This window comes from Epinephelus lanceolatus, chromosome 3, assembly GCF_041903045.1.
Source record: "Epinephelus lanceolatus isolate andai-2023 chromosome 3, ASM4190304v1, whole genome shotgun sequence".
Classification (NCBI taxonomy): Eukaryota; Metazoa; Chordata; class Actinopteri; order Perciformes; family Serranidae; genus Epinephelus; species Epinephelus lanceolatus.
In genome coordinates this window covers 4703693-4717841 of record NC_135736.1, presented here as the reverse complement: position 1 = coordinate 4717841, position 14149 = coordinate 4703693, and the positions used below count along the sequence as shown (strand labels likewise).

At 42.9% G+C, this 14149-nt stretch overlaps 1 protein-coding gene and 1 long non-coding RNA gene across 3 annotated transcripts in view; one reads left to right on the top strand and one right to left on the bottom strand.

Annotated features, from left to right (window-relative positions):
- Positions 1 to 8376, top strand: part of LOC117255842 (high-affinity choline transporter 1-like) — a 41338-nt gene extending 32962 nt beyond the window's left edge. For both annotated transcript variants that reach the window (XM_033625057.2, XM_033625056.2), the window contains exons 6-8: positions 5471 to 5624; positions 6827 to 7044; positions 7198 to 8376. In XM_033625057.2, the coding sequence (XP_033480948.1) occupies positions 5471 to 5624; positions 6827 to 7044; positions 7198 to 7761 (936 nt within the window). In that variant the 3' untranslated portion in view covers positions 7762 to 8376. The remainder of the gene's footprint in view (positions 1 to 5470; positions 5625 to 6826; positions 7045 to 7197) is intronic.
- Positions 745 to 13815, bottom strand: LOC144459450 (uncharacterized). The gene is made up of 2 exons (XR_013488435.1): positions 12114 to 13815; positions 745 to 1100 (listed from the first exon to the last, which is right to left on the bottom strand). It is a non-coding gene; the product is annotated as an uncharacterized LOC144459450 (long non-coding RNA).
- Positions 13816 to 14149: the final 334 nt, after the last annotated feature.

The window sequence follows — 14149 nt, the reverse complement described above, 5'->3', positions numbered from 1 at the left end:
GCCATACTTAGACACAACCTAATATTCTGAAAATATGCTTTCACTAAGTTAACAACTACCTGTGGCACTTTGAAATAGTTAAACGCACTCCCAATGAGGCTATGTGGTACTGAACCAAACTAAAAATATTACATGCAGGTCCCTTTTTTTAATCTTTGCTGCCTGAATCTGGTGCCAGATCATGCTAGTATGTTCTAAACACCCTGTAAAACCTGGTATTCCTGCCTTCTGCACCATAGTATCTTCTGCACCTCCTGCCCTATGCCATGCTCTTGGGATAATTTGTTTCTCCCAAACTATTCTTAGCTGTTTCCACAAAAATTTAAGGATATCAGGTGCACTTTTATAAACCCTGTAGGGGACTCCATTAGGCCCTGGGGCCGAAGAAGCCTTTGCACGCCTGACCACCTCCTGAACTTCCTTCCACCTAGGTGGCCTGACACCCATCTCATGCTCTATCCCTCCTAATGGAGGGATATCCGGTGGAAAACCTACTATCCTATTCTTCTCTAAATCTGAATATGTATTTCTCAAATATTCTTCGACCTCTAGCCTTGCTGCTTTAAGCTGCCCTCCCTTTTCCTGGCTAAACAATCCTTTAACAAACTTAAAAGGGTCCCTGAAAGAAGCTGTCCTTACATATTCCTTCTTCCTCCTCTTTTTCCTGAGATGCTCTGCCCTTCTAAGAACTGCAAGCCTGCTTCTCAACTCCTCTTGCAGCACATTAATTCCCTCCCTTTCTTCTTCTGTAGGCTTTTTCCACTGCTTTCTTAACTGTCTCCTTTCCTTAACTAACTTCTCTATTTCTCTTGCCACCTAGACTTACCTGACTGTACCCTCTCACCCCTCTTTCTGTCATGCACCCCAAACCTCTCTGCACCATATGAGTAAATTATATCTCCCATCTTTTCTAACTTTTCTATCGCATTTCCTCTAAGCCTGCTTAAGATTACTGCCAAATATCTATTAACTGTCTCCCATTCTTTACTGTCATTTGCCCTAGGCCATCTAACTGTATCCTTTTGCTCCATTGTTCTCTCTCTGACTGGCATATTGACCTCAGTGTCACCTGCAACCCCTCTTACTACCCCCTCCTCCTCCTCCTCCTCCTCCTCCTCCTCCTCCTCCTCCTCCTCAGTGACATTGTTACTGATATTCTGTGAACTCTGGTTTTCTACCTGCTGCTGGACTTCATCTGACTGACTCGACTGACTTCTTAAGAAATACTGATCAATGCGGCTACACTGCCCTTTCTTTGCCACACACTTCTTCTTTCCCTGATGAGTTCTGAGGCCTTTTACTGATGTTACTTTCTGCCAGCCGCAAGGACAAACCTGAAGCATCTTGTTCTCAACTGTGCTACTTTTGTCCTCTACAGATGCGCTCGCCTTGCCCTGAGTGCTGCTAATTCTAGCCCTGGTGGATAGGTCTGGGTCCTTATCCTTCACTGAGTCACAGATCCAATGCATAGTCATGTCCGTTCCAATGTCTGTTACCATGTAATCCACCGGTGAGTCATTTTCCACCCCAGCTCTGGCTGACTCTTGGGGTATTTTCTCTATGTTGGCTGTAGCTAATTTGGTTGTAGTAAGGCTGCTAGGCCTCACCAATGCTACCATGGGTTGCCAGCCCATGCTAGCATCTTTGGGGTCTTTTCCCTCCTGTCAGCTGTCTTTCCAAGCAGTCACATGGTCTTTCCCTTGTTGTCAGCTTTCCTATTCACAGCAGTCACTAGCTGGGCTAGTTCTGAATTCAAATAAACTCAAGAAGTTTGTGCTCTAGGGAAAGGATCAGCACTCAGTGAATAACCTCCTAAGCCCTATGATGGTTTAGGAGGTTATTCACTGAGTGCTGATACAGCAAAAAAAAAAAAAAATACCGCAATTGCACTTTAAATACATACTCCTGGACTATTGTCAGTGGTTAAATGTAACTAAGTAAATTTACTGAAGTGGATCTCTGTACCCTAAATCGATGCATTGCCCACCAGTATTCTGAACTGGTCCAGATGGGCTTCAAGGACACATACTTTCATGTGGAGGTGGTACTGTCTGTACAGGTTGTGCAGACCATACAGGCTACTGTAGGACAACATGGCGGACTCCACTGATGAGAACATGCTTGTTATGTAGATACAAATTGCTTAGTCTGTGACAGGTGGGTGTGGGACTCAAAAGCAGCAACAATGACAGGCAGGATGGTTTGTAATGAACTTAAATGCATCGGTTTAATAAACAGAGAGGCCCTCATTTATCAAACGAGCATAGAAACAGGTGCAGATCTGAGCGCAGGATTCATCTTACGATAGGACACGTGTGATTTATGAAACGTTCGTATCTGACCAGTCCCAGCGTACGAATGATCAGGCCTTGATAAATGTGGCGGCTGAAATCGATCGTCATTAGCATGTCACGCCCTTAAATATTCATGGTACAGAGGCCTCGCCCTGTGAGGTTGCAACATGGAGAGGAGTCGGCAGTCAGCAGCGTCACCGTTGACAAACAGACTCCGACTGAGGTTTGAATAAAATTCGCAATAAGTGGCCTATAATCTAATGATGATAATAAAAAAAAAAAATCTTTTATTCATCCATAGCTTTATAGCCAATGCCTGGTAGTTGATCAAGTCACAATTCTTTAGGTTTAGGTCAAGAAAAAGTGGTCAGACTTAAAGCTGGCAACAAAAAGCCCTTAGGCGCAGCAACACGCAGACTGGAGGAGGCCAACCAGACCCCAGCCTGACCATGAAGGGGACCGAGGAGAGAATCTCCTCACTAATCGGGTCAGAATCTATCTCTGGCATAAGTGGTGGTGGTGGAGACACAGACGCACTTGCATCGGAGCCAGAGCAGAACGGTAACTAACAGCCCTCCTTTTGCTTGCATTAGTTAATTTAACCTGACAGTACAAAAGCATGGCGTCCAGGTCCTCTCCCCAGAGCGGTCCCACCGAGCCAGGCAGGAGAGTGCGTGCCCTCCGCTTCCCGTGCTTGGCCAATCATCACGGCAGAGGTCCTGGAAAGGCAGACAGAAATATGCCATTTATTGGCTTCAGTTAGCACACTCGAGACAATTAATAACACGCTAAAATAAATTAACTAGAATCTAAAAAAAATAAAAAAAAATAAAAAAAAACCTGAATAAAATGTTTAAATGACTAAACGTTGTCCATTGTCTGTATTGAATATCCCTATACTCTTATAGGCTATACTTGCATTACATTACTCATTAAATAGGCCTACTGTAGAGCACTTACACAACTTTAAAGTATACTTTACATTTTAGAATGAGTGAATGAATGAGGTCCTGTCTCCTCCGTATAGCCCCCAGTAGAGGCTGTGCTGGCCATGGTTCCCTGGGCATTGGTTCATCTGGCTGCGCCGGCACATCAAACTGCACTCCATTGTCTAAAGCAACATTGTGCAAAACTGCACAGGCCAAAATGATGTCGCACACCTTTTCTGGGGTATACAGCAGCGTTCCTCCCGCTGGTCCAAGACAGAGCCACCTGCGCTTGAGCAACCTGAAGCAGCGCTCGACCGTGACCCGTGTGCGTGTGTGCGCACTGTTAAACCTGCACACCTGCTCTGTGGCAGGGTTTGCCAGCGGGGTTATAAGATATTGAGGGGATAACCTTTGTCACATAGAATAAGAACCATACCAAAATGTTGTCATTTAATAGCCTACTTATTGAGAAGACACCGGCCCTGCAGTGCGCCGTGCCGTAGCCGTGAGGCAACGCTACTGTTATGGAATACAAATGAGTCGTGCATCCCCGCCCCCGGCCACTTGGCTACCACGTTTACTGATAGCCTGGCATCACAAATTACCTGTAAGTTAATAGAGTGGTAATTTTTGCAACTGATGAATATGTAATCATTCATGGCTATTTTATTTCATTTTGTTTTATTCGTTTTGGGAATCCTTTTTTAATATACTGAATATGTGGCTGCTTATGCTTAGATGACAAGTTTGAGGTTTGTTTAATAATTATTTTCAGATCTTGCTGAGCTGCACCACAAATCCACACTGACTCAAACTTGCATACATGAGCTGAGACCTGATGTGAGATTTGATCGTACCCTACGCTCACATCCAAATTGATAAATGCCAAAGTTGGTGTTCAATGGTGTGCAACTTTACCATGATAGAGCAGGCAGAAGGCAATGTGAGACTAGCAGGGAATCTGGAACCAGGAGAACACACAAGGGAAGTCGGCACACTTAACCTGTGTGGAACTGGCTGTAGGCGGGGTGGCTCTGGCAAAAAGCAGAACAACCAAGTTCATTCTGCGGCACACACAAAGATTGAATCTGCAGCCATACAGTGAGGCAATTCACAGGAAACCACAGGCGGTAGAACAGGTAAACTTACTACAGAGAGCTCAGTGACAGCCTCTCCACACAGTCGTGGGGGAACAGGCAAACAGAAACCAGGGAGCCAGAAGCAGAGCTCTTGGTCGAGGACAGAGGGCTGAGTGGTTTACCGGGGAGCAGACAAAGTAGGAGAGTCAGAGGCAGGCGAGGTCTGCAACGAGGAAGTAGTATGGGAATAAAAGCTGGAAAGTCTTGTATGGGTGTGGCGAAGAACAATCTGGCAATGAGAGTCTGTGAAGCTAGAGTCTTTATAGGGGCAGAGAGTAATGAGCCACAGGTGAGTAGAATTGGCTTGAAGAGGCGGGTATGGTGGGCCGGCAGGAGCAGGAGATGTGTGGACAGGTGATCGACTTGCAGGTAGGTGGGGTGGAGAGGCGGGGTGAGTGGAAATCTACTGAGTGAACTGAGAGATTGGAATGTATGGCAGGTCAGAAGTGTACATTGTGACATAGTCCAAAGGAACTGAAAACACAGTGATGCTTATCTTCAGGTGATTAGAAACTATAAACTTGGCTAACTGGCTATTTAGCCATGTTGCTTCCGTTTTGTTTAAACTTTCTACTTTTCATAAAGTCGAAGTGCTCATCACTGTCACTTTGTGTGAACCAACCAATCACAGCCTGTATAAGACGAAACATTTAAAAGAAGCTGCAGTGCTGCAGCTAACTCTTGAAATGTTGGACTCATTGTTACATGAAATGTAGGAACAATACCTACAAAAGTTATAAAAGTCAATTCTGTATTTCTTAAACTCAACCATATTGTTCAATTGGAATTCATATTATACCAGTGGTATATAGTTATTTGATTGTACATAAAATTGTACTAAGTATACTAACATTATACTGTAACAAATTCTCTTATTTAATGTTGTACAAATTTATACTCATTACTGAGACTGGTGGACCAGTCTAAGTCACAAAGTCCAGGGCCATTTTTCATCCCCACTCTATCCCTGTGTGTGATGGAACAGTGAGTGATGCCCTGGCTTTTGGACAGTACTTGTGTATTAGTATATTTTATTCTTAACTCTTCTTCCTCATCTTTTCTTGTCCTTAACATACATCTTTCTCTCCTCCCTGTGCTCTTATTTCAGGGTATTGGTAGTATTTCATTTCAGAGCTTCCACCAGAGGACGCTGTCTGCCAACTCATCTCGAACTGCCCAGATTACCTGCTATGCTGCTGCTGTTGTCATCATCATACTTGGAATCCCCCCTGCCTTAGTTGGTGCTGTCGCCGCCTCTACAGGTGGGAATTAGGTTTGAGATGACAGACCTTCAATACAGACACTTACATTGTGGACAGGAGAAGTATTGTTGGGTCAAATTATTGATTGTCAGTTATCTTGTAATATGAAAGAGAAAACAGAGCTTTCTGGCTATTTGGCTTCCTAAGTCTACATATGGCCTTTGTACGTTACCAAGAGCTAATGTGACACTGCTATAGACTCTATAAAAATAATGGACATAGCCACTGTGGTGTCATCCACTGGTTTGTGGACTCAAGTGGCCTTGAGTCTTACATTTTGACCGTCCCCATCTTGGATTTTTTTAGCCATAAGTAACCCGAAGTGACCATATTTAGACAAGATGGTAGCTGGGAAGGAGGGAGGGGTGGATTTAACTCATAGACTGTGGTGACACCTCACAGACAACCCATCACTCAAAGTGGCTATGCCTTTAATTTTGCATAACTTTAAGCCTTAGAGGAATTCAAACAGGTGAGTTATGTAAAAAATGCATCCCCCGTACAGTTGTCATCAGTTCTAATTTCTTTGATGAAAACTATGATAAAAAATTTCTATCAATGACCTTTTCTCCATGACGAATATGAGACAATGACGAGCTACAAATATATTTTTTAAAATAAAAACTAAGACGAAAAATATGTTTCATTTTTGTTGATGAGACGAGACGTAACAAAAATGTTATGACCTATCAGACACTGAAATCAGAAAAAGGCCATGCTTGTAATTATCTTCTAGCCAGCAAAAACACTCAAACCAAAGCAGTGTCAGCCATTGGTACGAAAGTGAGCTGTAATTCAGCAGTAAATAATCAGCCATGTGTGTCTGACTGTGGATGGTGGAGCTGATGAATGGATTTATGGAGTTTGTTAGGTGCATCAGTGGCTGTTAGCCAATGAATGGCAGCAAAACAAGCAGACTAAGAGTAAATCTAAAATAGCTGTCAAAATGAACACTGGTTGTCATAAACAGGAAAAATGGCTGTAAACATGTTTAATTCTGATGTAAATTTGGGTAATTTAACATGGGTGTCAATGGGGATTACTTGCTTTTACTGCAATTTTTGGCACTTCTGTGTTGGCTTCATTTTTCAGCCTTTTTAAGGACATAGTAGAGTCCAGGTTTCTACATAAGTTCCATTTGGGTCTTTTACTCTGTTGAGGAAAAATTACAATCATTTATTTTTATTGTTTCTCTCATCCAGACTGGAACCTGACGCTGTATGGTTCTCCATCTCCATATGTACGTGGTGAGCAAAGTTTGGTCCTGCCCCTGACCCTACAGAACCTAACTCCATCCTATATTTCAATCATTGGAATCGGAGCTGTGGCCGCTGCTGTCATGTCATCTGCAGACTCTGGCCTGTTGTCTGCAACTTCTGTTTTCTCTTCAAATATCTACAAGAACATTCTGCGCAAACAGGTAAGGAGTTTCTCTGAAAATGAGTGTTATGTGCACAACTGTTGCTAATTAATTAAGTACAAACTTTTCAAATCCAAATCCATCTATTTTGGAAAGCACAGGTTTACGAATTAATAATGAACTGTCTCCTTTTGTATGACTTCATGTCTCTAGGCATCAGACAATGAAATTCAATGGGTAATACGGGTCACAGTGGTGGTGGTGGGTGTGGTTGGGACATCCATGACGTTCTACACCAACAGCCCCCTGGTCCTCTGGATTCTCGGAGCAGATACCGCCTACACCCTCATATTCCCCCATCTGGTTTCTGTGCTCTTCTTTAAAGTGACGAATGGTTACGGTGCCACGGTGGGTTACATCGTAGGGCTGACTGTAAGGGTTTTGCTGGGGGAGAATTCTGTAGGTCTTCCTGTTGTTCTTCATCTTCCTGGTTGCACACTGGAAGATGGCATCTACATCCAAAAGTCTCCTATCAGGACAATCTCCATGTTGTGCACTTTGGTAACCATCTTAGTTTTTTCTTCGCTGGCTTTGTTCATATTCAATCATGACCTGTTGCCTGAGAGGTGGGATATTTTTCACATAAAGCACAATGTTACTATATCACCTGCGGATCCTGTCACACAGAATCTAAACGAAGAAGCAGGAAGTGATACTGAGTGTGATGAGAACACATATGGAGTTGCCTTGCAGCCAGTTTTGCCAACTGGATCGTAACCAGTTTCCTTTTTTTTTACTTTCTGGCCTGAGTTTTATAATAATCTTGTGTAAACATTTAGAAAAATTCCAAGTTGAAGTTGCCTGTATTTTAAGCTGTTAACTGTTGTGAGCATTTACTTTCTTTGTTAGTATTTGTTTGTGGAACCAAGTTACACGAAAGAGAAATCATTTCAAAAACAGTGGATTACTCAAAATAAAGAATGATCCTATTTGCAATAGTTAATAAGTGGAAGCTTATCTCACCTTTCTTAATGTCTTCTGCTCTCTCCTCTCCTGCTCCACAGGGCTTTTGCATAATACTGCAACAGCAATTAAATAGCAAATGGGAATAAATCAGAAAAGAAGCTGTACTAACGTATCTAATGTACATCTGGTTCAAATAAAGGCCTGGTGCCCTCTGCAGTTGAAGGAAATAAACTGCAAACACTGTCATGCCTAATTCTTTTGAAAGAGCAATGGCCAATGGGAAAACTCCAACACTTAACCAGGGCTTTATTGATCGACCACTGGTGTAACAGTCACTCAGTAAGTCACTCAGTAAGTAATGGACAGCCTCTAGAGTTTATAGAGCTAGCTCTACTTTTAGCCAAAATAAAGGTTGAGAAACAAGTTTAAACCCTGCCTACTTTCTCACCCCTGCACACCTGGCCTATCGCTGCTTGAGCAGCTGTACTTGGCAGATTGTCATTTGTGGCAAGTTTAAAAAATTGTTTGTGTTTGTGTGTGTGTGTGTGTGTGTGTGTGCTCACATATTTACTGTACATACTGTATCATCTGTCACTATCATTTTAAATCCTGCATGCTGCTATCCATTCAGTATTTATTTATTTGCACTAATAGACAAATAGACTAATAGACAATTTTTATTTTTTATTTTGTGGTTATTGGTGCTTTTATACGGCCTATATTTAGAAAATATTTATAGAAACACCAATTCTTTGACATACTTGTGCACATAATAGTACTGACATGCCTTTAGTCAGGCAGACATGTCCAGCTTTTTTGTCCTTGTTCCCAACTGTTATGTCTATTTATGTGTAAAAACAGTGAGAAAAAACCCCAGTAGAAACAAACAAAAAACAATTAAATTTATTGTATGTGTACACATACTTGGCCAATAAAAAGTGATTCTCCTGAGATAATTCTTGGATGAATCCAGTCTGGCCAAATTTCATCAGGCCATGTGGTATTTGTCTAAGTCTCTCGGGGAATGATCACTGCAAGAAACCACTGTTTGTGTCAATATTCATACTTTAATAATCATTTAAGTAAGTTTGATCGTATTTTCCTTCAAACAAATCTGATTTCCATGTGTTGTCTTGTGTTTATTGTGGTGGTGTTTAGTTGTAGTTTAATAAGTATCAAATGTTCATAACATTAAGGTGGATTTGTTCTATTTATTAACTTTTTTTTTTAGCACAAACTGTCTATTTTGATTATTCTTATTATTATTATTTACCTTGTCTCCTGCTAAGAGTTATGTAATAATTTTCTCAGCCCATAACAGATCATCCCAGTGAGCTAAATTTGCTCTTACATTAGTGTAACATAATCTTTGGAGGGCAGATCAACTTCAGCAGCTGGTTTTGTGCTCTGGTGGGCTCTGTGATTTTAAACAGGGTAGATTCATTTTGCAAAACAGCACAGTAGGTAAATTATGACTATGTTACTGCAGTACAAATCACTTCAGGCCCATGGGCTTAGCTAAATACCCTGAATATTTGATCTAAGCTGTAAAGAGACAGTAGCTGACTTAATGACATGTCTGGAGTTGACCTTTTGTCAGCAGGAGGTTGTCACCATATGCTTTCTGACACAGATGAATGGGGTTGTATGCAGCCTAAAAAGGGCGCTGAGTTAAGACATGGGTCGATCTATTTTAGAAAAGGAAGTTTATAGATCTCCATAATAAATTTTGTCAAGAATACCTTACATACATATTTCTTTGTAATGAGACTGGTGTCATAAGGTTACCAGGGCTCTGACCCCAGGTTCAGAGACAGAAATAGCTCTCACAGAAAGTGGCGACTAATTCTCAGATGGAGGCATACTAAAGGTAACTGTTATACATTTGGGATATACAAAAAGATATAAATGTACAACCTTAGACCCAGTTGGTGTAATGTCATAGCCAAGTCACAGAAGTAATTTATCTTCAAGTCAAAATGGTCCATGTGCCTTACAAAACAAGAAATCCACTAAGAACTTGTTATAACACAGGATGTAGAGAAGACTCCTCACTCTGTTGGAGTTGTCAGAACTACTTACACATGCAATTGTACAGTGGTGTTACAGAGACACTTTCACCTCTGAGATAATCTTTGGCTGAGCGCAGATACAGGGTTTGTGTTGAAGTCTGTTTACTCATTGATTTAAGTTGCTTCCTACCTTACCCTATGACCAAATGTGTCCTTAAAGCCAACCAGTTGTGTTTTTGTGATGCTTAACCTCAACCCAACCTTACCCTAACCAGTTATCTCTAACTGGCACAGACTGGCCAATAGGAAGTTTGAGAAATTTCCTGGTGGGTTGGCCTTGTAATGTGATGAAAAAACTCCAGTTCTTTTTTCCCTACCCTGGCAGTACAAACCGTTTGTTAACACCTTATTTTCAAAACAAGATGTAGTCACATGTGTATCCTTATGCTTACTTTGCCAAGTCCGTTAATAGCTCTCCCGTTCAGCTTGATCTGGACCAGTCCTTGACAATCAGGGAATGAGACTCAGCTATCAACTATCTTATCCAGAGTTACAGCACGCTTAATGCTACTTAGCGACAGTTAATATGACCTGTCATTTATCAAGCGGCAACTAAAAATGAGACGCTACAACCTAAATGTTTTGCAGACTGAGATTTGCAAATGATAGAGCAAGAACTAAGGATGATTATTATTAGAAATGTATTAATCTCTATAAACAGATTCTTGTCAATTATTCAGTCAGTCGATCAATCAATCGATCTTTAGGCCCGTTTCCACTGAAGAAGTTCCTGGTACTATTTGGGAGGCAGGAACTACTACAGGAACGTCCTCTCGCTCGGCCCTCTCAACCGCTGTGTCTCCACTGAGAGAGCGGAGTAGGAGAAGGTTCTTGTAAATTTACGGGCTCTGGATGTGACGTAATCGTTGTGTGACCATTTACCGGGGCAACGTAAGGACGCCGTTAGCTGTTAGCCCTTAGCGGTGTCTGTAATAACTCACTAAATGGCCCGTGAAAAAAAATTTGTTTTCCAGCGGATGTCTTAATTACAACATGATTGAGCTAACTGGAGTAGTTTCATGTCGTATCCGACAACGGGAGGCTTTTAACAGATGACGTCCTGATGTTAGCTTTGCTGCTAGTATTAGCTGTCCCTGTCAGCTGCAGCCACTGATGCTTTCTAGACATCATGATTTCCCAAAACTGAATACATACCACACATAGCAACACAAAACTGCTTTGCTATTCAAATAAACACAAGAAGTTTGTGCTCTAATAAAAAAAAAAAAAAAAAAAAAAGGGATCAGCACTCAGTGAATAATCCTCCTAAGCCCTACGATAAGCTATTATGGCAAGGCTTAACTATACAGACCCGTGAGCAGTGATAACTAACATGTCTTTGGGGTCATCGGGTGGGAACCTCCTTTCACCGGTGTTTCGTCTAGTTAGTCACACGACACCTCCAGGAGGCTAGACAGTGATCTCTGGCGTCCCAGAGACACTCCCCTAATGCCAGGTCTCACTGCTCCCCACACTAACCGAACAACCTCCTTTACCTTACCTATACTACCACAGAGGAGGTAGACCCAGGGAAGGAAGCCTTGTTAGGCTATCACACTCCCCCGCCGGGTTAGGCTGTACAGTCTACCTCCCCAGGACGAGCCCAAACTTAAAAGGGTCCCTGAAAAAACCTGTCCTAGCATATTCCTTCTTCCTCTTCTTTTTCCTGAGATGCTCCACCCTTCTAAGAACTGCTAGCCTGCTTCTCAACTCCTCTTGCAACACCTTAATTCCCTCCCTTTCTTCTTCTGTAGCCTTTTTCCACTGCTTTCTTAACTGTCTCCTTTCCTTGACTAACTTCTCTATTTCTCTCTGCCGCCTAGACTTACCTGACTGTACCCTCTCACTCCTCTTTCTCTCATGCACCCCAAACCTTTCTACACCATATGAATACATTATATCTCCCATCTTTTCTAACCTTTGTATTGCATTTCCTCTAAGCCTACTCAAGATTACTGACAAGTCTCTATTAACTATCTCCCATTCTTTACTGTCATTTGCTCTAGGCCATCTAACTCTAACCTTTTGCTCCATAGTTCTTTCTCTGGCTAGCATACTGGCCTCAGTGTCACCTGCATCCTCTCTTACTACCCCCTCCTCCTCAGTGGCAGCGTTACTGATATCCTGCGAACTGTGGTTTTCTACCTGCCGCTGGACTTCATCCGACTGACTCGACTGACTTCTTAGGAAGTACTGATCAATGCGGCTACTCTGCCCTTTCTTTGCCACACACTTCTTCTTTCCCTGATGAGTTCTGAGGCCTTTCACTGATGTTACTTTCTGCCAGCCGCAAGGACAAACCTGAAGCATCTTGTTCTCAACTATGCTACTTTTGCCCTCTACAGATGCGCTCACCTTGCCCTGAGTGCTGCTAATTCTAGCACTGGTGGATAGGTCCGTGCCCCTATCCTTCACTGAGTCACCGGTCCAAGTCATAGTCGTGTCCTTTCCAATGTCTGTTACCGTGTAATCCACCTTTGAGTCATCTTCCACCCCTGCTCTCGCTGACTCTTGGGGTATTTTCCCTATGTTGGCTGTAGCTAATTTTGGTTGTAATAAGGCTGCTAGGCCTCACCATGCTACCATGGGTTGCTAACCCATGCCAGCACCGCTGGGGTCTTTTCCCTCCTGTCAGCTGTCTTTCCAAGCGGTCACATGGTCTTTCCCTTGTTGTCAGCTGCCCTATTCACAGCAGTCACTAGCTGGGCTAGTTCTGAATTCAAATAAACACAAGAAGTTTGTGCTCTAATAAAAAAAAAAAAAAAAAGGGATCAGCACTCAGTGAATAATCCTCCTAAGCCCTACGATAAGCTATTATGGCAAGGCTTAACTATACAGACCCGTGAGCAGTGATAACTAACATGTCTTTGGGGTCATCGGGTGGGAACCTCCTTTCACCGGTGTTTCGTCTAGTTAGTCCCACGACACCTCCAGGAGGCTAGACAGTGATCTCTGGCGTCCCAGAGACACTCCCCTAATGCCAGGTCTCACTGCTCCCCACACTAACCGAACAACCTCCTTTACCTTACCTATACTACCACAGAGGAGGTAGACCCAGGGAAGGAAGCCTTGTTAGGCTATCACACTCCCCCGCCGGGTTAGGCTGTACAGTCTACCTCCCCAGGACGAGCCCTCACAACAATGACACCTCCAGGAGGCTGGACAGTGATCTCAGCCCAAACAGCACTGCCAACTTCAACCAAGCCCAGGCTCCGTTTATGCGAGCTCCAGGCAGAAGCAATGCTGATACTACCTTTACTAGCACATTCACCATACTCTATTTCACATGCTACATAGCATAACTACAATGTAAGCTAAAGTTAAAGGAGATAAATGAACTCACAGGATCAGCAAACACACTCACTTTGCAGCATGGTCTCAAACAAAATGGATTCAAATAGGCCACTCCCACACTTAAATAACCTTCCTCTTCCTGGATTTCCTTCTTACTTACACATGGCTTTCTCAGCCCAAACAGCACTGCCATCTTCAACCAAACCCAGGCTCCATACATGCGAGCTCCAGGCAGAAGCAATGCTGATACTAGCTTTCCTGTCACATTCACCATACTCTATTTCACACACTACATAGCATAACTACAATATAAGCTAAAGTTAAAGGAGCTAACTGGACTTACAGGATCAGCAAGCACACTCACCTTGCCGCATGGCCTCAAACAAAATGGATTCCAATAGGCCACTCCCACACTTAAATGCTTCCTCTTCCTGGATTTCTTCTGACAGGAAGTGGATCTCTCCACCTGATCTCAAGGAGTTATGTGCCCTGCTTAGTAGTTCCCCCTGCTGCCCCCCAGCTGACATTATTTCTTCTGTAATAGATAAACTGGCTGCATTTAATTGCTTCATCTGACGTTTCCCTCACTGTCTTCCTCAAATTCTGTCCCCGCACTCCGAGTTCCCCCAGGAGTGAGACAGTTGATCTTGCTATGAATCCCCTACACCCCACTTCCACTGGACAAATCCTAGTCTTCCATCCTCGCTGCTCAGCTTCTGCTCCTAAGTCTGCATATCTAAGCTTTTTTCTTTCATAGGCTTCTTCCACTGAGTCTTCCCAAGGAACTGTCAGCTCAATGAAATAAACTATCTGTTGACTCACTGACCACAACA